Below are 25,304 nucleotides of genomic sequence, written 5' to 3' on the forward strand. Positions count from 1 at the left end.
GAGAGGAACGCTAAAAGGAGGAAGCCATGACCCAGGCTAGAAGGTAAGGTTGCTTCATATTGAGGTCAGGTGTGGACTTTGCAAGATCAAACACTTAGCATGATGTTTTTACTACTCTACTCTCCTAAAAGAGTATGAGAAAAGTAGGTGTCGCTACACTGTCCTAATAATAGCATACCTGAGACAGAGAAGAATGACAGTGAGCAGGGAGTATTGAGCTTAAAGTCAGTCAGTCAGTGGGTCAGTCAATAAACATTCATCAAGTGCCCATTACTTCTCAGGCACTATGCTGAGCACTGGGGATACAAAGAAGAGCTCTCCGAGCTCGTAGTCTTCTGGAGGAGACAGAGTATAAACCACTATGTACAAAGATGTTATATACAAGATAAATTAGAAATAACCAACAGATGAAAGGCGCTAGAATTATGGGTGATCATGGACAATCTTCCTGTAGAAGATGGTACTTCTGACTGGGATGTGGAGGAATCCAGGAAATAGAAATGAGAAGGGAGAGCATTCCAGGCACTGAGGACAGCCAACAAAAATGATTAGCGACAGGAGATAGATTGTTTTGTATAAGGAACAGGAAGGAGACCAGTGTTATTGGATTTCAGAATATGGTGGAATGAGGGAAGGGGAGAGGAGAGAGGCATTAAGTGTAAGAAATCTAGAATGGTGGGGGAAGGCTTTGAACACCAAAAGGATTTAGTATTTGATCCTGGAAGTGATTGAGAGGCATTAAAATTTGGGGATGGGGCACAGTCCAACCTGAACTTTAAGAAAATCACTATGGCTGAGTAGAGGATAAAAGAGAGACTTCTGTCAGGCAAACCAACTAGCAAGCTGTTGCAGTAGTCCATATATGAGGTAAAGAAGGGCCTGAACCAGGGTGGTGGCAGTGTCAGAGAAGTGGGCATATATAAGACATATGAAAGTAAACCCAACAAGACTAGAGGACTAGGTTAGGTGAGATGCCATGGTGGAACCGAATGGAGCTGGTTAACAGCAAGGAAAGTTATCACCAAAGAGTTTGGCCACCACCAGGAGAGAGAACAAGCTGGGCCCATTCTATCAGCAGACAAGTGCCAGGAGTGAAATGTGAAATGGCTACTTAGCAGCCTTTCAAACCATTTTACATACTGATGAGACTTAACTAGTAGCATCCCAACAGATGCTAATCCTGCTTATAAATTATAGAATTCTGTTTAAATTGCTCTGTTAATGCATACAATGATTCTTCTAGGTTTCACATAGTTTTCCATATAGGAATAAATGACCAGTGTCAATCTAGGGAAGCCTATTTCCCCTTATCAGAGATCAGCAACACAAAGTGAATAAACCTAGTCCAGGATCACGATGACTGGATACAGGACATGGAATGATCGAGGGGTAGGTTGCCAGTTCCTATGAGTCCCAATTGAACGATACCCCTAAGCTATCAGAAATTTCTTGAATGCTTATTAATCACAGTCACTGAAGAACAAGGAACTATTCCTAAAACCTATAGGATTTAACATGAGGAAAATGAGGCAGACAGAGATTTTGTGACTTGCTCAGGGTCACACAGTTAGTAAATATCTGAGATTAGATTTGAATTCAGGCCTTCCTGACTCCAGGTTGAATGCTGTATGCACTGTACCAACTACCTGCCTGTTATACAAGAAAGAAATGATTATTTCATAATTAGCGTATATACACAGTGCTGTGAGAATCCTATGAAAGGTATAGTTCAGGGAAGCCTTCATGGAAGAAAGAAATAATTGCTCTAAATATTGAGGAACAGGTAACATTTTACAAGAGGAATTGGAGAGAAAGGAATTCCAGACATAAAGATGGTAAGAGCAAAATTAGAAAGGTAGGAAAGTGAAGCTTGTGTTTAGGAAAGAGGAAGTAGTTCAAGTTGACCAGAGCATAGGGCACATGAAGGGGAAAAGTGTGAGATAAGACTGGGAGGATAAGTAGGAGCTAGATTACAGAGGATTTTGAAGACATTTGAGATGAAAGAAATTTTAGTTTTTCTTCACTGGACAACAGAAAGTCAAAGAATGTTTTTGGACGTCATAGTGACACAATCAAGTTTGCACATTGGGGAGTTAATAAGATAAAAGATGATAATATTTCACAGTTATATAGGTTTGCAAAGTGTCTTTATATGCATTATTTCACTTTGTCAAAAATCACATAAGACATTACATGACACTCCTCAAGGAGTTTACAGTAGTTTAGGGCAGGACTCAGATCATTGCAAATAGAACAATTTCATCAGTTATTTAATCAGTACATATTTTTTGATCACTTACCTGACCCTGTGTTAGGTGTAGGAATACAAAGCCAATGGTGAAATAGTGTCTGCTATCAAGGAACTTACAAGCAGAATTCACTCAAAGCTCTAAGTTTTCCTTCAGAGGAAGGAATAACTGTTCTTAAATGGTAAGCCAACAGGTTGATCAAATTCTCTGAATGTTTTCCTTGCTTATGATCAATATATTTTGTGTCAAAATGACTGAGCAGAGATCAATAAATATCTTCCCTCTTCTCAAAGCATTAGACATAGACAAATCAAAAAAGGGCAAATGAATAAGCTTGGGAGCAGTAGATTTTCTCCTAGCAATAGGCAAGATAACAAAATGCAGAGTTAGCAAACATTTTTTCAGCAGTATGAGCTCAAATAGAAAGCATAAATGAGCGGCTGGATATTAATGGATTAGCAAATTGCAACCCCTGTCTTCCAGGTATAGCACATAAAAGAATAATGGATTTGTGGTGTCAACCACTCAGCCTTAGTGTTAACTTCCATGCTAAGGACTGCATGAAAGACATGGGTCTATAGGGACCATGCCTTGGAACATGCACTGGATTGCCCTGGACACTTCTGGGGTAGTATGCTCACCTTTTAAGAACTTGTTGCTTTCAGATTATGTAACAAACCCTAGCTGCTCCCTTGGTTCCCCACATTGTGATGGCTGAAAGCAAAGGAGAAGGGAGAAACATTAAGCCTGGAAGTGTGGCTCACTTAATGAGTGATTTTGCCCTCCAGCCTCTCTTCCTTTGCTTTTCCAAGTGGGGTCATGTAATTCTAGGATTTCCCATGAGGGTGGAGGACAGGTTCCATCACCTCCGTCTCCATTCTGGCAGCATGGTGACATGGTGACTACTTCCATAAAAGGTTATAGTGGGACTCAGCTAGGTGAGCTTGAGTTGAGCCTCTACCTTTTCTGTTTTCTGTTTTGTTTCGTTTTGGTCTGATCGTAGGTGATTGAGTACAATCCTGAGATGTATACCCTTGAAGCATACTTTGTGAGTTTTAGAAGTACAGAAATCTTGGATCCTTGGTATGAGTAGTACCCTCTCTATATCTCCTCTAGTACTTTTTGATAAAGAAGATAACTATGGATAGAAGGTTGAGCCCAAACCTTAGTCTGACTTTCCAGAAGACATAGATTTGGAAGGAATTGTTTGGACAGTGAAGAGCCAAGACGAAATGTAAAATACCTACTCAGTAGTCCTGAAAAAATGTGTCAAATTTTGATGTCTTAAAGATCAACTTCCAGAGTGAGTTTATCAGTAGTTACAAGTTAACTGTTGCCAGTGTTTAGTCTCTCTGTTAAATTGTGCTTATAAGTCTTTTGTACTTGGCATTTGTGTAAAGGGAATAAAGAGTTATTCCTACACCTGGTTTCCATTATATTTTGAGTAATTTTCTTTAGGGACACCTTAGAGCCAGACTGAAGCTTTGAGTAATTTTTCCTGAGTCAGAGACAATAAAAGAACCTGATTCTTCTCTTTAGAAATCAGGCCTCCCCTGTGTCCAGAGATAAGAGGAATTCTTTAGAGGAAAGGGAGAGGATGAATTAATCCAGACAGACCTGGGTCCAACAGAATGTATTATTAGCTGGGAATGATAATTCTCATGAAACTGGCTTTGTGATTAGATTCTTTTTTTCAGGCCCCTAAGTATATTTGCTCAGCAAATGCTCTGGTTTTCTAAGAGCTAATGGTTCCAGTACCTGCTGTCCAACTGGCTAGAAGTGTAAATACCATGTCTTCTTCTTTTTCCACAAAGATTTTTTGGTCCAGGTGTTCTCTGTTTGGAATCCCATGCTTCTCTAGTGAGAAAATTGCTTTTATAATTTTGTTCAGGGAAACCTGTAGGCCTTGTACTTTTCTTCATAGCAAATGCTGAAGTAAGATCCATTTCTGATTTCTCTCCAGTTATTTGTAAGCTGTTGTCTTTGGGATCAATTTTGTCAAATGCATCATTTCAGTATGTGATTATGTGATTCAATAGACATTTATTATGTTCTTACTATGTATAAGGTGCTTTTCCTGGCATGGGAACTACAGAAAACAAAACAGAACAATACCTTGCCCTCAAACTTACATTCAGCTAAAGGGATACTGGATGTACAAAGACATGTAGTTTAGTAAATACAAGGTAATTTGAAAAAAGAGAGCACTAGTAGGTAGGGGGAACCAAGGAGTTCAGTATCTGAAATGTACAAAGAATCACAGAAATTCACTTAGAAGGAAATCCTGAGAACAGCCATTTCAACCCATATCTAAACAATAATTGCTTCTACAATGTAACTGACATGAGTCATTAAGTCTTTCCTTGCAAATCTCCAGGAGGAGGAACTCATTTCTTCTACAGGTAGCCCATTTCATGGTTGGGTAAATGAAATGGTTAAGGGAGTTTTTCTGTATTGGAGCCTAAATCTGCAGCACTTCAATTTCCATCTCTTTTGTCTTATTCTCTTCTCTAAGGCAGAGGTGTCAAATACCCCACAACAAGGCAGGCGGCCAGATTAACGTGTAACTGGGAAATATTTAACAATATTAACAAAACTGTGGTATTCTAAGACAAATATACACCCCACAGGGATCTTTCTATATGGTTCTGTGGTTTCATTTTCTTTGGGTTGGACTCCACTGCTGCAGAACCATTCAAATTCTGTGTCTTCTTCCATTCATTGATACTTCAAGTACTCAAATACAGCTGTTAAGTTCACCATGGGTTTTTTCTTGTCCAACATATAGACAGAATGCTTGTTTCTGAGCTTGTAAATAGCTGGAGGACAGAGGCAACTAGATAATACAGTGGACAGAGCACTGGACATGGATTCAGGAAGACCTGAATTAAAATCTGACCTCAAACGCTTACTAGCTATGTGACCCTGATCAAGTTACTTAACTTTTGTCTGTGTGTTTCTTCAACTGTAAAACAGAGGATAATAATAGCACCTACCTTCTAGGGTTACTGTGAGGATTAAATAGGAAAATATTTGTAAAATGCTTAACACAGTGTCTGGTACATAGTTGGTTCTTAATAAATGTTCTTAGTAAAGGTATGGCTCTTATAGTATACGTCATTACTTGCATTCTAGTTATTGTGTTTACGTTTATTATTTCCTCTCTTGGAATTTAAAGTTTCCTGGGATCAGGTATTACAAATAATTCATTTTGTTATCCCCTGTGCCCCATCACCAAACATATGCCTTCATACTTAGCCTTATGAAAATCAGAAAACCAATAAATATTAAATGAATACATGAATGAAGTCTGTATTGCAGTTCTGACTAATAATTCTTGGGTCTATTTTGGGTGAAGTTACTTACAGTAACCCTAACAATTTGGATTGATTGAATGCCCTTCATTGGCATCATTCTGGTCTCACTCATATAAGATGATAACAATTCACTTTGGTTTCTCAGTCAATTCAGTGACCAGATAGTATGGCTAGTTTGAAAGTTAGAGAACCAAAGGTTCTCTCTTCTATCCAGGTAAAGTGCTACCATTGTATTGCTTTAACTAATTCAAGCTTTTCATAAGATTTATAATAGATTTGGGATAATCTTAAAGGATGACAACAGAACCCTGGGAACTCATAAATGAATTATAGACCTTAAATAGACCTAATGTGAAGGGAAATAAAATACCACCATGCAATTTCATTTTTGTTGTTGCATCATTTTTCAATCATATCCAACTATTTGTGCCCCATTTGGGATTTTCTTGGCAAAGATACTACAGTGGTTTGGCATTTCCTTCTCCAGTTCATTTTATAGATAAGGAAATTTAAGTGACTTGTCCAGGATCACATAGCTTGTAAGTACCTGAAGCTGGATTTGAATTCAGAAAGATCAGTCTTCTTGACTCCAAGCCCTGTGCTCTATCCACTTTCACTACCAAACAATAAAGAATATTAAGGGTTTAAAAAGAACAAAATTTGAATATGACTTGCCAAAAGCTGTAACTGATGAACAGCTCTTGACTGATAAGAAACTAAGCAGTATTTTTCCTTTGGTCGCCAAACTGGATAGTATATGATAAAGCAAAGTGAGAGCGGTTTGAAGCAGAGATACTGAGATAGCAGGTGCCATCCCATACTCCCAGTGTTTATCTCTCCCTAATGGACAATCTTTAGCCATTCTAACTAGAGAGTCATAGGGAATCAGGAGGTATGTTTGTATTGACAGCCTGTGGCCTCACCAGTGAGAATGACAGAGATCATGACCAAGGGTCTGTGTGGCTTAGTGAATGATGAAGTGTACTTCAAATTCAGGAAGACCTCAGTTCAATCCTGCCTGAGATATTTATTGTCTGTGAGACTGGACAAATCAATTTATCTTCTTTGTGACTCATTTATCTTTTCTGTAACATAATTGGGTTGAATTCAAAACCCTCTAAAGTCCCTTCCATCTCTGATTCTACGATTCCTGGGGAATGATTGAAAGTTCTCTCAATTTAGGCAAATTCTTGCTTGTCAACCTGGCAAGTGTTAAATGACCAGAACATTACGGAAGGAACATCGATTGCAAATGTGCCAAGCTCTGACATGCTTTCAGAGTGCTGTATTTGGAGTCAGGAGAGACCTGGGTTCAAATCTTGTTTCCAATACTTAATAGCTATGAGATCTTCTCTGAGATGATTTTCTTATTTGTCATCTAGGGATAATAATGCTCATAGTCCCTACTCCCAGGGTTCTTGGGAGGATCAAATGAAATTCAATCCTTTTCTTTCAATAAGCATTTATTAAGAGTTTGTAATTATATAAATAACTTTTAAGACCATAAGGTGCTATGTAAATGTCAGCTATTATTATTGAATTTCAAAGAAGCATTAGAGGACTGAAGTTGTCACAGGGCTTATCAGTTATATTTATAGACAATAACCAGGGGAGGAAACTTAATGCAGAGACCTGTCAGGTGGATGCCCGCATACAGAATGTTGCTTTTTCTTTGAAATATTGTAAAAAAAATCTTTACATTATTTTTTCATTAAAAGTTTATTTAACATATTGCCTGGAATGTCATTGCCTAGTAAAAAGGTTGGATTATGGAAATATTACCACTTTGAATACTTGGTTTGTTACAGTGTAAAGACTGTTAGATTGAGCATCATAGAACTTGGGTTTAAATCCAGGTTCTGGCACTTTTTGTGCCAGGTTACCTTTGTGACCCTAAGCAGTCATCTAACCTCTAAGTTCCTCATCTGTAAAATGAGGGGGTTGGATTCAATGACCTTTCAGGTCCTTTCCAGCTCTAAATCTTTGATCCTATGATCCTCCTTTAATGTGTGGTATTTCATCTTTGTTGTATTCTAGACAATTTTATAGGAACTTTGAGACTGCTTCTGGCCAAATGGTGACCCACTGCTGTAAAGACTTGGTGTTTAAATATGATGGGATAGACTTTGAATAGTCCCTTAGTGTGGAATGCTGCGGAAATTTTTAGCAAGATGTGATTTCAGTGAGCCATGGAGAAGGACAAGAGCTTTTCTTTAACTTTGTGTCATGGCAATCCTACCCAGGTGGTAGCTAGTATCAAGGAGTCACAAGTAGGCAAGCTTATGTGTAGATTCTTGGTAGCAGTGGTATCTTTTTGTCTTTCTTTTCTTTGAATTGGAGACCTTTGTGGAAAGTTTGAGGGTCTTTGAATATGGGAAGTAGCATTATACTATAGCAGAGAAACAGTGGCAAAATCCATTGGAGCAGTTAGTTGTAGTGGTTGCACTTTCAGAAGGAAAGTTTCTATATTGGTGGAGTTAGCTACTGATAAAAGGATTGACCCAATCCTGGCCACTTTGCCAGCAGATAAGTCCTGGGAGTGGTTAAGCCAGGAAGAGGTAGTATGTAAGATGGCTTATTAGCAGGATTGCAACATTGTGTTGCTATAAGACTTATACCAGTTGACTATAACCAAAGTTATAGTTACTGAATTCTGTTATCTTCATTCTGTTAATGTGCACTGTGACTCTATATGTAACACTTCTTTGGAGGAATAAAGTCACTCTCCCATTTGTACTAGATACTGGTTCCTTCTTTTCCTACTTTCTCTTTTTGGGGAAGCTCTAGGCAAGAGCTATGAGTAAAGTTGTCTAGGGATAGCTAGGGTAAGGGTATGTTAATGAGTCATTCATTATAAAGAGACTCTCTCCCCCTGCCCTCCAATTAGAGGTTGAACTTCTTTGGAAGTGAACTCTGTCCAAACCACGCTTGGATGTAGAGCATGGAGTGGTACAAGATGCTCAACCACTGTGGGTGCATCCAGGATTTCTCATTGCTAGACTACCATTTTCTTCTAATGAGAGTTTCTCTTATAGAGTCACCTTGCTAAGTAAAAAGGGCGTTTGCAGAATATAGAAAGTAGATTATAACAACTTTTCATGCAGAATTTGTGATATTTTAATTCAATAAGAATAAGAATCATGTTAAAAGTGACTGCCAGTTATCCCATCTAGTTACAAAGTAATTGAGACCCAGTAGTATGATAAGAATTGACCAAGAAAAGATAGCTGTCTCTTCTCTCAGCATAGATTCCACTTTGATTAGCATTACCTCCAGTGTCATTAGAAAGCAATTACTAAGTCCCTAGCTCCAAATCATGCTACGTAGGATAGTGCTCAATAATCAGCACCAGTGTCCTTCCTTTCCATGACCACTCAGCCTACTTCCTGCCCTTCTCTCTATAGGAAAAGCAGGAGGAAAAGTTTACAGGAAGGTTGTCAGGGAGGTTGACCAGGCTGGATAGAAGGGTCATGTTAGAAGATAAGATCCAGAATGGGAATTTGGATTTGATTCAAGAAGCACTAGAGAGCCATTGTACTTGACTGAATGAGAAAGGTTGTCTAAAAAAGGTTATTTTTAAAATTTATTATTAGTTTATATAAAAAGATTTTTCTAATGGAAAGGAGCACTGAATATGAAACCAGAAGAAATGGGCTTGAATCTTAGTTTCTACAGTACTTCTGTGGGCAAGTTATTTCTTTTCTCAAAACCTTGAAGGATTTGAATTAGATGATCTCTAAATTCTTAGCCATCTCTAAAATCCTATGAATTATAACAAAAGACAGTGTTGCATTCTGGAGAGAGTGCTAGGTGTGGTAACGGTAGGAACTGGATTTAAGTTTTGCCCCTAATATTTACTAACTGTGTGAGCACAGACAATATACTTACTTAACTTGTATGTGTCTCAGCTCCTCAGGACTTGTCTACTAAATCACAGACAACCTGTAATCAGATTCAGTGAACCCCAGATATGTTTACAATCTAACAATTGATCTTCCAAGCATTAAATACTTCTCAGTGATAAAAATTATTGAGGATTTCCTATCTTTAAAGGTATGTTATAGTCCCTAAACCTCCTCACCAGTGCTTCGTAAGGTCTTATTGTCTGCTTGGGGAGCTAAGTGGTGCAGTAGATAGAGTGCCAGGCCTGGAGTCAAGAAGAACCTGGGTTCAAATTTGGCCACAGACACTAGCTACATATTCCTGGGCAAGTCACTTAACCCTATTGAGCTCAATTTTTCATGTGTAAAAAATGAGCTGGGGAAACAGGGCAAACCACTCCGGTATCTCTGCCAAGAAAACCCCAAATGGGGTCACAAAGAGTCAGACCTGACTGAAATGACTAGACAACAAAAATTCTTTGCTCAGGTAACTTAGTATAGATAGGAGGCAAGATGTTAACTTTTTCATTGCATCATCATAACATTCTCAGATCTACCCTCATTTTTCTTTTGATGCCCTTTATTTTACTTGAATTTATTCAGCTACTCTGAATTATTACTTGGATCCTTTAGGCCAGGGGTGGGGAATCTGTTGCCTTGAGGCCACATGTGGTCCTTGTAATGTTAATAGAATAGGAAGATCTTCCCTGTCCATTAATAGGCTTAATACATGGAGCTTGTGATAACATGGAGCCTGTGATCACATGGAGTCTGGGTCACATGGAGATCAGACTGGGAAAGGCTGAACAGAGAGTGAGAGCAGGCACAGCAGAGAGGGAGATACAAGCTGTGAATGGGTACAGTTGACCTAACGAGAAGAGAAAGAGAAAAGCAATCTGTGAGTGGGAAGGAGGGAGGAATTTGTCTAGGAGAACTTGCTTTTGTGGGGAGGCTTGAGAGAAAGAAAGTTTAATATGTCTGCGCTCCCTGGATTAATGATAAGTACCCTGTTAAATCTTTCCTCATGATATTCTAATGATTTCCCAAACAAATATTTTGGTTTGGCCTTTGAGGAAGAGAGTTTATTATATTGTACAAATTTGCTCTGGGAATATGCATGCATATTCATAGTGACTGCTATGGATATCACATTCTTCCAGGTCCTCAAGTGCAGCAGGGCCACAATGTGGCTTCTGGGCTGAAGGAGGTGCAGTGCACAGAGTGTCAGATCTGGAGTCAGGAAGAATTCAGTCTGAATTCTGCCTCAGACACATACCACCGTGTGACCTTGGGTGAGTTCCCTCTGTTAGCACAGTGCCTAATACATAGTAGAGACTGTGTAAATGCTTATTCCCTTCCTCTCTCCTTCCTTTCTTTCAGCTTCCTTATCTATGAAATGAAATAATAATGATAAAAACAATAATACTTACTTCTCAGGGTTGTTGTGAGGATCAAATGAGACAGCATGTATAAAGTGTTTTCTAAACCTTAAAGTGCTATGTGCCAGGTGTTATCATGAACATCATCACCACAAATCCACATAGCAGAAAAGGGTCTTAGATGTCATCTGCCTCACCACCACAGGCATAATACAAGGGAGAACCCTCAAAAACTTCTGACTAGGAAAATTGAGTATGTGGGGGGTGTTGGTACTTGGTTTCTGTTCACCTGATTCCCTTGTTTTCAGTTAATGTAACTGCAAAAAATAAGGACCTGGTGTTTAATGGTAAAGATGGGGCCACCCTAAGTTACCCCATTAAGGTGAAATATCATTAGCCAGGCAAAAATTGACCAAGTCTCAGACGTTAAACTGCTTTATAAGGTGTGACCACAGAAACTATACTGGAGGGCAGCAAGAAGGTGCTGGTGATGGGACTTTTCTTTTCCTTTCCCCTCCTCACCCCTCCCCCCCCCACTGGCTATGTTAACTAGCATTGAAACTAGTAGCTCAGAAGGAAGGGTCAATTCAAGAGAATTATAGGCACAGCTGAAGTCACATTGGATGCATCTTCTGTATACCAAGACAGGCAGTCACTCAAGGCCAGAAATAGCTCCAAGGAGTGTGACCTCTGACAGCAGAGAAATGAGCTAACTACAGTTTCATGGGAGAGCTGGACCTGGTAAATGAGAGTTTAACTGTGAAGGGGACTCCATGACAAGAGGAAGGACACAGAGGCTCTGAAGTACAAGGCATGTGAGTTGCCTTGGCCATGTATTTTCAACATATGACTTATTACCACTATACTTAAAGTTTGAATCTGCTCTTTCCATGAATGTTATGTGTATTTATGCTTATGGAAGGCTTATCTCAGGCTTATGGGAGAGAGGATGTCGTATAGCTACTCTTTTTACTATGCCATTTTAGCAAATGCTATTATTTTGAGTAAATTTTGTCTACTAGTTGGTTGTGGAGGGGAAGCCCGTTAGCGGCACTCATGAACTATAGTAACAGAGGTGTGGACCTACAGCCTATCCCCTAGAACCCAGGAGTAGCAATTTCCTTTTGAGGAGGTATCCTAGAGCAGACTCTATGTAAGTTCATCAAAATGGATTAGCTTAAGGGTACTCCCATATATTTGCCGCCCAACATGCTGGAGGCATGAAAAGACAACTCACCAGTAGGTTGTTCACCCAGTGATGAATTAATTTGGTCATGGCAACCCGTAAAAAAAGGGGGAAAATAAAAAAAAAAATTTTAGTGTGGGCTTTATTTTCTTCTGCAATGATTAAGCAGAGTGGCAGAGACTGCTAAAAACCCACAATTTTTGGACCACCTATTAATTTGAATTTGACTGTTGGTATTTTAATGCAAGATTCTTGTCTAATATCCAGCAAATGAAAATCTTACAAGAGATGCTGAATCATATCAACCTTGATATTCTTACTATAAACAAATACAGAAGAAAGAAGGAAGTCACAGCTAAGTGGAAGAATAGCCTATAGGTGCTTTTTGAAGAAGAAAGGAGTTGTTAGAGTGAGTGTTATAGTAAGCAACAAGAAATATTTTGTGGAATATTTGGTTATCATACATTACAGCACTGATGATAAACATTTGTAGAAAGACTACTGTGAAAATAATTGTAGGTTTTCTACCAGCATTGCTTGCTGAGGATGAAATGTAGAGAAATTCTAAGAAGAACTCGATAAGACCCTCCAAATTAAATCAACATACATTCAAATATTTGGTGACTTTGATGAAAAGGTGGGAAAAAATGAAGAAGAGAAGTATATGGGAAAGCATGGCCCAGAAAGAAGGCATGAGAGAGGCCAAAGACTTGTAGATTACATTGAAGCTGAATGCCTTGATATCATGAATACTTTGAGAAAAGAATCCTTAGGAACTGAACACGGCAAACATCAAATAGAGCCATAAAGAAAGAGATTATATTTTTAACAGACAGAAGAAACTTTTGATTACCATGGGAGTTATCCTGGAGTCAGCCATTGGTATATATTGACCATTAAACTCAAGCTGAGACCATTAACACATTAAGGCTAACATCAGAATAAGTAAAAAAGAAGAAAGAATCCTAATGAGAAAAAAGACATGTTATCACTACTGAAACAACTTAACCTTAAACTATTTGAACAAGTGAGAAAAATTTTAAAATGGGATGACAGAAATGACATCAACACCAACTATAATAATTTCATTCAGAAATTTAACTGAGGAAAATTAATTTCTACATGAAGATCAAAAGAATCCTGAAAACAATCAGCAGGTATCTGATTTATTTTTTCAATGGGTAGAGATGGCTGTCAAAAGCAGTAGTGAAGTAGAATATGGATAGATATCTGGATAACTAGACAGAGAGAACATTTATTAAGCACTTATTATGTGCTAAGCACTGTACCAAGTGCTTGGGGATACTAATATGGACAAACAATATAGTATCTAGGATCTAATGAGGAAAGACAATATAGTGTATAGCTGGAAATTGATAGAGAGGTGATAGGGGGAAGGTTTCTCGTGAGAGGCAGGGAAGTCCAGAGAGTGAGGTGGGCTGGGACTGAAGTTTGCCAGGCCAGGGCTTGTCATTCAATAGAAGAAGGTCCCATAGGATCTGCAGATAGCTTGCCCTTCCCATCCAATAAATTGGGAAGTGACACTTATGTTCACTCCAGTACTCCATAAATTATCCGTGTCTTCCCACTGTGTGTCCTCATCTTCACCCTTATTACTTCTCCAGGGTCTGGGCAATGTCCCCTCTGGTTTGGGGCAGGGCTAACTGGGAGGGTTGGTTCCATTTTTTCATATGATTTTGATTTTTTTTTTTCTGTTTCTTACCTCTTTCTGCATCCCTTGTTCCTCAATTATGCCTCTGTCCAAAAAATTAACATAAACAAAACATTTGAGCAGAACCATTAAAAAAAGTTTTAAGGGTTAATCCAATTAGGAGAGTTGGTTTGGGGAAGAGGTATTTTCATGGTGGGAAAGCTTTTGGTAAAGATCTGGAGAAGTTCATAGAATGAGTCAATCTGAGAGTGAATACAAACTCATTTGTAAAATCTTATAAAGAACGGTTGTTATGAGCATATCTCATAAAGGAGCACGAAGCAGTGCACAACAAAATCAATTTAAAAAAAAGTTTGGCAGAAGGAATACAGAGGAAAAATGGGGAGAAATTTGCATAAATCCTCATAACAAATTCTTTACTCCATCAAGGACAATGAAACCACTGCATTTGGGACCTAACTCCATGGTCCTACGTGGGTTCATAAAAGAAGTAGAAATAGCACTAAAGAGAACAAAGATAGGGAATGGATGATGTACTCTTCCAGGTGCTGTTTGTGGATGAAATCGTGCTGATTGCATCAGGTCCCAGGATACTGAGGAGCCTCCTGGAGGACAGCTATAATGACTCACAGGCATTTGGCTCATCCATCTACACAGAGAGCACTAAGTGGATGAAGAATGTTTGTTGCCCAAATTTCAACATGCATTGAAAAGCCTTAGGTTTCAAAATTTAATCATAAGCTTATCTCAGATTTTAATTACAGGCCATATAGCCAAGCTTCAGGGTGTCAAAAAGGGGGGAGGGGCTTTGGAAATTTTAAAACCTTTCATCCTATGGTTTGTTTTGGAGTGCATATGTGTATACTCTTTGGATCAATTCCTATAGGTCAGGGAGAAGTTTGTTAATATACCTGCATGGACTTATGGTCATTGTAGTTTTTGTAGCCTCGAAAAAGACTAAACTGTTAAATTCATGGGCTATAGAAGGGAGTTCACAAAAATTTTTGAACTGAATTGAGGGGAATGGCCATAGTGGCAACAGATGCCAAAGCAGCAATGGAGGACCTTACATCTAGAAACTGACCTAGAGTCACCTAGGAACTGATCATAGCTGGAGCTTCTCCTTGCTGCTCCTCTGCATATGGAAGAATCCACTCGGGAAGTGACTATGTCTACCCCCAAAAGCTGTTATCACTATGCTGTCTGCTGACCCTGCAAAGTCTCTCTCCCCACTGAAGTGACTAATTTTATCTGCTAGTCAAGTAGTAAAGAATGCTCACCTAAGTTTGATGGACTACATCACACCTGCATTTCTTCTGGTAAAGGGAACCATTAGCTGATAAAATCCTTTTGATGATGGCTAAATTTTTGAGCATTATTTTTATAATGGTATACTCACATTTATACTATATTGTAGGCTATATTTTGGACACGTATTCAAGATTTAAAAATACAAAGTGGATCAGTGTCTACATAAGGGAAAAAAACTAGCATGAAATGTCAGATTAAGGTATGATTTATACTTCTGTCAAGTCTAACTAGGTTCTTTATCCTTAAGTTACATCATTAATACCTACCTTCATTTTGCAGAAGGGACCTATGTTTCATCAATAATTTCACATATAATTTCACTAATAATCAAAACAAAAATAAACAAAAAACCCAAATGATTATGCCTCACAATAGAACTACAAACATCGCTGGAATTATGCATCTTTTAAATTCCAAGTTTAAAGGGAAAGAGGAAAGGAGTTATCCAAAATTTTGGATACTAAATATATTCCTGGGTCCCATTCTGTCCATGGTGTGATTTTATTATAGCATCTGGCTTCAGTCTGCCACTTCTTGAAAATGAAAAGGAAAGGTGGGGGGAGAAGATGTGACCATTAGCTACTTTACAGTGATAATGACAAGTTTAAACTGAGGGGTATTCTCTGTAGTGATATTACTCTCTGCTCCATCATTCACTATTATACTATGTGTTGTGTATTTATGTTTATACACACATAATACATGCTAGCAGCATTATTATATTGCAATTCGAATTTAACAAAAGGGAAAACTGAGGCATATGTCTGAGCAAAATACCATTTATTAGCAGGGGCATGCTACCTATCTATAAAAGGGTCAGTGACTTGCCTCTATTCATGCCAAAGACTGAGCCAAAATACAGTTCCCCTTTTATAGATTTTGGGGAGCATAGAAAAAAGAAACAGAATGGGGTAGATGGCTTCATGGGATTAAGGACATCATGACTGGTTACAGAATGAGATGGAGCGACAAGCATGATTCGTTGGAAGTTTGGTAATGGGGAACTAGCAATGTCTCCTCTTCTTCTCTCATGAGACCAAGAAGTGTTCATTGTTTGATTCCAGGTGTAAGAGAGCAGCCCAGCAGACTTTTGGACAACAAACCAGATATCCTTGAAAGACAGCATGGAGGAGTAAAGACATCATGCCCATCTCTCTTTCTTTCATACACTTTCCTCAAGGTTAGCAGAATTCCTTGAGTCCAGAAGAACCTGGTGATTAGCAGGAGAATTGGATTTCTAGAATTAAGCTATTACAGCACAGCTGAATTCTGAACTAAGTTTGGAGACAAAGAACCATGACTTAAGCAGTTACGGGGCAAAATCAATTAGTTATAAATAAGATCAATAAGAAAATGATACAGGATCAGTCTTAATCTTCTCGATTATATTAACACTAATATGAAGATTGAGTTGAGGGCATGGGTCTTTCTACCTTTTTATCAGTTCTAATTATGCTAATCAGGAACCTATCTGCTCTTACTGCACATGTACCTACATACATAATCATCAAAACCAATGTTAACTGCTGATCAATTGTCATTAACTTTCATTTAAGCCGAGAGCACCTGGAGTGATAGTGCCTTCAGTCCTTAAAACCATGATCCTGAGAAACTACAGTGCAAATATTAATTGCTTCTGCAGGTGCTGCAGCTCTTGCCTCCTCAGCAGCCCTATCTACTGAAAATCCAGAAAAGAAATTCTTGCCACTGAAGTCCATGGCAGTGTCAAATGATCCAACATCAAAAAATGTTTGTGATTTTATCAATTAGAATGTATTAAAGAGGATGTATTCTCATCTGCTTGCCCTCTACACTTGAAGGGCCTTGGGACTTCATCTGGCTTGCAATTTAAAACTTCTATGTGTTGTCTCTCTGTAGTAAAAAGTGACAAATGTGATAACAGGCACTTTCTCTCGGTTTTTATTTGTATCCTAGATTTAGTTATTAACACAATGCTTTGTACATACTGTCTCATATGCTTTTTCATCCATTCATTTATTTATCAGAGAGTGGCAGGATTATTAATCTCCACTGTCACTTCCCACCAATCACACAGAAATGCTCTTTTACCCCTGAGTATAGCAAGGTCGCTCACCTCCATTGATCTTCTGTTAGATTCCAGATTCTTGTTGCTAGGTTTTCTTTTTTTGCAACACATAAGCTGTACAAATGAGACAGCTCAAAATAGACAGCTGTGCAGGTCAGTAATTATGTTTTTGCTCTTTGCCAAAATTCCCACTCCAACTTTGACTTTTCTATTGTACCAAAATGGCACTAAGAACTCTAGAGGTCATAGAAGTTAAACCCCACATTTCCCAAAATAAAGTCTCAGGTGACTTTCCATACAACTCCTATCCTTGAATCCAAAGGGGCTTGTCTTTCAGATATACTAGAGGAAAAGATTTCTGTTTATAGGATTATAGGTTTAGAACAAGAAGAGGTTTCATGGGTTAGAATTTAACCACCTTGTATAAGACCTAGAACCTGGTAGGGGTTAAATAAATGTTAGTTGGATTTAATTCCTAATTTTGCCAGGGAGGAAATGAGACCCAAAGAGAGAATAAGGCTTATGCAAGGTCACATAGGTATTAAGAAGCAGAGCCAGGATTTGAATCCAATTCTCCCAAATTTAGCACTTTTGTCACTGTTCCATTTGCCTGACTTAAAGAAGCCTTGCCAAGCTTTCTTTCTATTGATAGACACACCTACAGATGAAAACAAGGAAATGCTGAGAATTACTGCACCTGAGAAGAAATAGCAAGCTACCTTATTGTTGTACATAATTAGAAATGAAATCCATTGATGCCCACTTCCTTTTCCAATATAAAACTGCAGTTGGGCTTTTACTTCATTGATTTCAGTCAAGGATACTCTCTTTGGAAATGATGATGATGATTTCCTATCCTCTTACTTCCTCGAAAATTGTTACAAACTGCCTATGGTCCTACAAAGTACACTCAACATTCAGGCTGTGACTCCTGGGAGAGGAGTAGTTATTGGTTAAACCATCCTTCCTTAAAACTTTGAGGAAGTGATAGTATCTCTGTTTTGGATAGAAGCATGACACAATGGATAGGGAACCAGTCTGGAGGGAGGGAGGGAGGTGTGAGTTCAAGTTCCATTTCTGACCTATAATGAAGGTGGACAAAGCACTTAACCTTTCAGTACCTCCAGGCAACTATCTAAATTGCAGACTGCTGCTAGTCAGCTTTGGTAGATGGAGTTATACGGTATACCAATAAAATCACACGTATAGGATTCAAAATAGAGTCCTCAGCATTCCATCAACTTCTCCTATACCTTTCCTCCTTCCTCCCTCCTCCCTCCCTCCCTCCCTCCCTCCCTCCTTCCTTCCTTCCTTCCTTCCTTCCTTCCTTCCTTCCTTCCTTCCTTCCTTCCTTCCTTCCTTCCTTCCTTCCTTCCTTCCTTCCTTCCTTCCTTCCTTTCCTTCCCTTCTTTCTGGAGCATTTAAGTTTACTTGATACTTTTGTTTCATTTTCCTTTGGGTTTTAAAAGCTCCCAAGCAGATAACTATCTGTATTTGCGTTAAAAACAAAAATTTTCAAATGTGTAGGGCGTAAAATTTCTATAAATGAGTCAACACAGAAAGACTCCATAGCCACCTTCAAATTCCCTTCTGTAGCCCTAACAACAAAACAGTATTTGACTATTATATGCTCCCTGCCTTCACTAACGTCCTATTTCCTCCCTCTGACAATGGCCAGGAAGAAGAAAAAGAAAAGAGGAAAAAATGGTGGGTGTGAATTGAATTGGATCTCGGACTAATTTCAGAGCCACTCGAATTTGCCCCAGGGCCAAAAATGCCTTCCACGTGATTGCTCCAGTTGTAAACTCCAAATGGGAAAAAAAAAACCCTACACTGGAGCAGAGACTTCCTTCAGAACCAGGAAAGGAGAAAGAAAAAGTGGGTCAGGGACCCAAAGCAAGTGAGTCAGGCAGAAAAAAATATGAGGAAAGAGCTCGGAACAGAGAGGAGAACCAGCTTTTAAAGTGTGTCAAATATATAAACTTTTCCAGTGCCTTTGAACCTTCTCTGAAATTGACCTTTGGGAGTCATTACTTTTCGCTGGGTCCAGGTCTTAGGCACCTGGTGTGTGCAGGATGGGCACTAGGGTCATCAGCACTAGAGGGTCCAGGACGTGCGCGTGCGTGCGTGCGTGTGTAGATTGGGCATGCGGGCACAGTGCCCAAAGAGGTAGGATGGATTTGGTCAGCCACCAGCCTGAGCTGGTGAGGTAGTAGGGCCAGTCCCAAGGTACCTAGAAGGCTGAGTGTAGGGGAGCTGGTGGTGACGCCGCCTGGCGGAGCAGTGGGGGCCCATCTCACCTGTTCCAACGGGCCACCTTTCTTAGGTAATAGCGTAGCGCTTCCCGGCTGGACAGCAGAAAGTCCTCGGGTCCCTGCAGAGACGGCTCCTCGAGGGCACGGTATAGCGGGTGGGCAAAGAGGTTTTGCAACTTGGAGGGGAGGTCCTGGCGGTCAGCGCCGCGGCCGCCCTGCTCATCGCTCGCTTGGCCCGGCTGGACTTGGGAAAAGTTCTGTGCAGCTTCGCTGGGGCGGGAGGCTGTGGCAGCCGCGGATTCCGGGGGCGGGGCGGAGGGGTCGCCAGCTGCGTCTGGGCAAGAGCAGCCCCCCCGACCTCTCCGTGGCCGCAGCTGGAGTCGCACTTGGGGCCAGAGGTGGAAGTAGAGGTCAGCGGAGAGCAGCCCCCCGAGCAGCAGTAGGGTCAGCAGCCGGTCCCGGCGGAGCCCTAGCATGGCGGAACCTGGGTAGTGGCTCCGGGGCTGAGGGGGCCCAAATGAAGACAGGGGAAGCGGGCTAACCCGCCTTCGAAGGAATGGGGAAGGCGGAGAGGCTCAGGTCTCCGGTCTAGGAAGGGCAGAAGCAAAGGAGTGTCAAGGCTGGGGGAGCCTAGAGAGCAGGTTCGAGGCTGGCTGGGGCGATAGTCTGCTGAGCAGTCTGTCAGTGGCGGCCACCCACCCACTCTTCGGGGGTCGCGGACAAACTCCACTAAGCCAAGTGTGGAGGCAGGGGAGGTGGGGCGAGTGAATGTCTTGATCTGAGCCGTCTCTTCCCTGCAGCCAGGACACCCGCCCAGGGCAGGTGAAGCCTCGCTAGCGAAGCGCAGACATATGGTTCCCCGGAGCCCCAGGCTAGTACTGGCCACTAAGTGGGGTGGCTGGGGTGGGAGGCGTCGCGGTAAAGAAGAAAAGTGGGCCAGTCAGCTGCGGCACCAAGGGGAAGAAAGCGACTGCTGCGTAGCCTGAAGCTCATCTACGGAGGATGCTTGCTGCTTTTGCGGTTCTCTCAGCCGGCGGTGGGGTTATCCGTGCCCCAGGTTGGCAAAGCACGAGAGTGAATGGTAGTGGTGGGGTCGGCAGGCGGGATGGGCTTCTCCGGGCTAGTTCTGCCAGCCCGCTTGCACTCCCAGAGGCAGAGGTAACGCACTGCCTTCCCCTAGGCTCTGGCTCAGAGCCCAGCCCTCCACCCACTCTTAGCTGGCACCTGCCCTTACCGCAGTTTTCCAGCCAGTTCTCGCTTTCGCTGACCAGTTCTGTCCTTCCACTTTCTGGCTCTCCATGTCATTAAACTTTCTCCCACTCTTTGGCCCCTCACTCTTTCTCTGAACTTTGTAACTGGGGCTCAGCTGTGGTATGCTGGAGGAGATAGCTTGGCAGGGATAGAAGAATTCCTTATTTTTATTTGTTAAAAAAAGTTACAAGAACAAGAACAAAAACCCACAGCTCAGGTTATGACCTATGTCCAGTAAACTCTTTCAGGTAAGGAATCTTTTTTGGTTTTCACAATGTAGAACACCCAGGTATGTGCTGGGTGAGCTATGAGATCTTAACAAATTTATCTTGACTTGTTCATCTTTCCTCAAGGCATCAGTTTTAACTGTAATCTTAACATTTTCCAGTTTGTTTTTGGTCTGATCCCATCTGTGCCAAGTACTGGCTGAGTTTCTCCTGGAAGTGGGGGATGGGGTGGGGCTCCTTTCAGGAAATCTTCATAAACTTAGGGCTGAAAAGGTGCGAGTTATTTGGAGGAAGGGGTGAGCTACTTTGGGAGAAAAAGGAGAATCTATGTAGGGATAGAAATTCTTTCCCCCTAAATTCTCCCCCCTTCAGAACTTCCCTATTACTGTCAAGCTTACCACCATCCTCCCAGTCACCCAGGCTTGAATCTGTGGTGTCATTCTTTAGTCTTCATTCCTACACACCTCATCTATCCAATCTGTTGCCAAGTCTTTTCATTTAAGTCCTCTTCTCTCCTCTCACACAGCCACCACCCTGGTGCATACCCTCATCACTCCAGGACTATTGCAGTTGCCTTCTGGGTGGTCTCCTTGCCTTAAGTCTCTCCCCACTCCAATCCATCCTCTCTTCAGCTGCCAAAGTGATTTTCATAAAGCACAGGTTTGACCAAGTCATCTCATCACTAAAAAAAATTCCATTGGCCTCCTATTACAAGATCAAATATAAAACACTCAGTTTGGCTTTTATGACCCTTCTCAACTTGGCTCCTTCTTGCCTTTCCAGTCTTACACTTTCTCTCCTCCACTTACTGTACAATCCAGCAACACCAGATTTCTTGCTGTTACTTGGAAACTATATTCCCTCATGCTACTTTGTGGCTTTTCACTGGAAATGTAAATTCCATTCCTGGAACACTCTCCTTTCTGGTTACTCTGGCTTCCTTCAAGACTCAGATGTAATCCTACTTGCCACAGGTGGCTTTTTCTGGTTATTCCTCCTCCACAGTTTCCAGATTACCTTCCACTTGCACTGTACATATCTTATACGTACATTTCTTTTATGTTGTTTACTCCACTAGAAAGTGAGCTTGTTGAGGGCCAGAATGGTCAGCTTTTACTTTGTATTTTCAGAACTTAAAAGAGTGCCTAACATATAACACATAAGTTTTGTTGACTTTTATTGAGGTGGATGGCATGATGGTAAGTGATAACAGAAGAATGAAAGATATGCTGAATTCCTTATTTGGTTTCTGTTATCTCTACAAAGGAGAGGATCAAAAATGACTAGTGAGGAATTGATGCCCAGGATGAGTAAGAAGACAATAAGAGAGAACCTAAGTCAATTTGAATCATCTGGTCCAGATGAACTACATATACCCTTAGGTCTTGAAATAATTGGCAGATATGATTGATGAGCTACTGTCAGAGATATTTGAGACAGCATGGAAAACAGGAGCAGTACAAGATTGGGGAAGGAAAATATCCCAATTTTTTTTTTAAAAGAAAGGGAATGGACTTTGAAAACTTATAGGCCAGTAAACTTGACTTGAAAAATTCCTGGAAAATTCTAGAATGATCAGAAAGATCAATGGCAAGATATCTAGAAAGAAAAGTGGCAGTTGCAGAGTCTGGATGGCTCCATCAAGAAATGATGAAACATCTTATTTATTTTACTGAATTAATGGATGAAGGCAATGCTGTGAATATATAGTTTACTAAGATTTTAGCAAAGCATTTGATAAAGAATCTCACACTTTTCTTGGGGAGAAGATGGAGTGATAGGGATTAGGTAATAATGCAATCAGATAAATTCAGAACTAGTTGGATAGCCAGATTCAAAAAGTAGTTGCTAATGATTCAATGTTCATATGACAGGAGGTCTCTTGTCAATGAGGACCCCAAATCTGTACTAAACTTTGAGTTGTTTAACATTTTGATCAATAACTTTGATTAAGGACATAGCATATTCATCAAATTTGCAGATTATGTCAAGTTGGAAGGGATAGCTAACATGTGGATGATAGGATTCAAAAGGATCTCAAAAATCTAGATCAGAGGTGTCACATTCAAATAGAAATAAATTTAGAAAATCATAACTTTAACATTTTCTATGTTGTACTGTATTTTTATTTATTTTGTTATAATTTTCCCAATCACACATTCAGTTGGTTCAGGCTGCCTTAGGGAGTTTTGTGAAGCCCAGATGAAATTCAATAGAGGTAACTGTAAAGTCTTTGCTTGTACTCAAGTACAAAATCACCTTCACAAAGATAAAATGAGGAAGACATGGATAGACAGAAGTTGTTATGAAAATAAAATCTAGAGGTAACTTAGTGAACTTCAAGCTCAGTCTGAGTCATCAGTATTCAAAAAAGTCATTGAGATCTTGGACTTCCTCATCTGGAATATTATACTCCATCCTGAACACCATAGTTTAAGAAGGAAATTGATAATTTGGAGATTGTGTCCAGAAGAGGGCAACTGAGATGACAGGCCTTGAGTCTATGTCATATGCAAAGTGGTTGCATGGAATCCATGATTATCTCTGTGCTGATGACTCTTAATTCTATTTATCCAGCCTTAACCTCTCTCCCAGCTTCTGGTTTTGCATTTCCAGCTGCCCATTAGACATCTCAAATTGGTTGTCCTATACATATCTTAATGTGAACATGTCCAAAATAGAATTCATTTTTTCCTTTTCCCTTTCAAACTTCCCTATTACTCTTCAGGGCACCACCATCCTTTCAGGGCCCCAGGCTCATAACCTAGATGTTGTTCTTGATTCCTCCTTATGTGTCACTCCCCATATCCAATCTGTTGCCAAGATCTGTTGATTTTTACCTTTGCAACATCTCTCAAATATCCCCCCCCCCTTCTCTCCTCTGACACTGATACCAAGCTCTCTTCTCTTTATGCCTAGACTATTACAATAGTCTGCTGGTTGGTCTACCTGCCACAAGTCTCTCTCTACTTCTATAAAGTGCAGGTTCAACGATATAATGCCTTCTACTCAGTAAACTCCATTAGCTCCCTATCACCTATATGATCAAATAAGAAATCCCCTGTTTGGTGTTCAAGGCCCTTTATAACCTACCCTGGACAATGGCTTCCCTGCTGTTCCTTAAACAAGACAGTCTCTTGGCTCTGGACATTTTCACTGGCTGTCCGCCATGCTTGGAATTGCTTCCTCCTCATCTCTGACACCTGGTTTCTCTGGCTTCCTTCAGTTTCCATGTAAAATCCCACTCACTCCAGTAACCTTTTCTGGTCTCTCAATTCTAGTGCCTTCCCTCTATTAATGATTTCCTATTATTTGTTTTGTATATAACTTGTTTATAAATGGTTGTTTGTATTATCTCCCTCATTAGCTTGTGAACTCCTCGAAGGCAGGGACTGTCTCTTGCCTTTTTTTAAATCCCTAGCACTTAGCTCTGTGCCTGTCACATAACAGGTGCTTAAAAATGCTTGTTGTGGTTGTGTTCGTCCTTCGTTGCCATCAGATAAATGATGACGTGACTTGAACTTGACTTTATTTTGAGTGAGGGAGGGCTGTGCAGGTCACCAGCCTCACTTCTCCTCCATAGCCCTCTGAATCCAGTGACCAGATATTCATCAGGATGACTGGAGTGGCCCAGATGCAATGGGAGACCTTGGCCCCTTTAGCTTAAGTTAAAAAATTCTTATTGACTGACTGAAAGAACTAAGCTTATTGAACCTGGAGAAAAGATTTGGACAGGGAGAGGGAGGATATCATAACTGTCTTCAAATATCTGAAGAGCTATCGTTCTGTTTCACTGCAGGGGGGTGGGAGGGAACAGATTTAGAACTGAGGGCATTCAGGTAAAAGTTGCAAAAAAACCAATTTAGGCTTGACATTAAAAACAATTTCTAACCAATTAGAGCTGTCTAAAAGTAGATTGGGCTGCCCCAAGTGGATTTCCTCCCTAGAGGTCTTTAGGACAAGGCTGGATGACTACTTGTGAGATATGTTGTAGTGGGGATTTTTTTCATATATAAGTTAGACTTGATGGTTTCTGAGGTCGTTTCCAATTCTCAAATTGTGAGCTTCTCTGATCTAGTCCAAGTGGTTCATTTTCCATATGAAGAAACTGAGGTACAGGGAGATTAAATGATTTAGCAAAGTTTACATGTAGTAAGAAGGAAGAACCATATCCTCTGACTCCAAATCCAAGACTATTTCCATTGTACTTGTCTGCCTTCAGTTCAAATGGACAACTTCTTAAGAACTTGGTACCTGACCTATCACAAAGTGTTGAAGAAGACAAAGAGGGACAGAGCAAATACCACTGATAGGCTGCCAGATGCCAAGATTTGACAGAAACCTGGACAACTATGTGTTTCTCCATAAGAAAGAAAAACGTAGATAGTCATCAACTTATAAACCCTTGACATAAGAATTTAGGACCCCATACTATAACTGCAGAAATGACCTGAACACTTTAGTCCCAGACTGGATAATTGGTGTATTGGAGAGGTTATTAGATTTAGACTCAGGGGACCTGAACTTGA

The 25,304-nt window shown here is 40.4% G+C and overlaps 1 protein-coding gene across 1 annotated transcript in view; it reads right to left on the minus strand.

Annotated features, from left to right (window-relative positions):
• FAM20A (FAM20A golgi associated secretory pathway pseudokinase) overlaps positions 1-19,900 on the minus strand; it is a 67,252-nt gene extending 47,352 nt beyond the window's left edge. Inside the window, exon 1 of the mRNA XM_072645506.1 lies at positions 19,343-19,900. Coding sequence (XP_072501607.1) covers positions 19,343-19,773 — 431 coding nt within the window. The 5' untranslated portion in view covers positions 19,774-19,900. The remainder of the gene's footprint in view (positions 1-19,342) is intronic.
• Positions 19,901-25,304: the final 5,404 nt, after the last annotated feature.

Source organism: Notamacropus eugenii, chromosome 2 (assembly GCF_028372415.1).
Source record: "Notamacropus eugenii isolate mMacEug1 chromosome 2, mMacEug1.pri_v2, whole genome shotgun sequence".
Lineage (NCBI taxonomy): Eukaryota > Metazoa > Chordata > Mammalia > Diprotodontia > Macropodidae > Notamacropus > Notamacropus eugenii.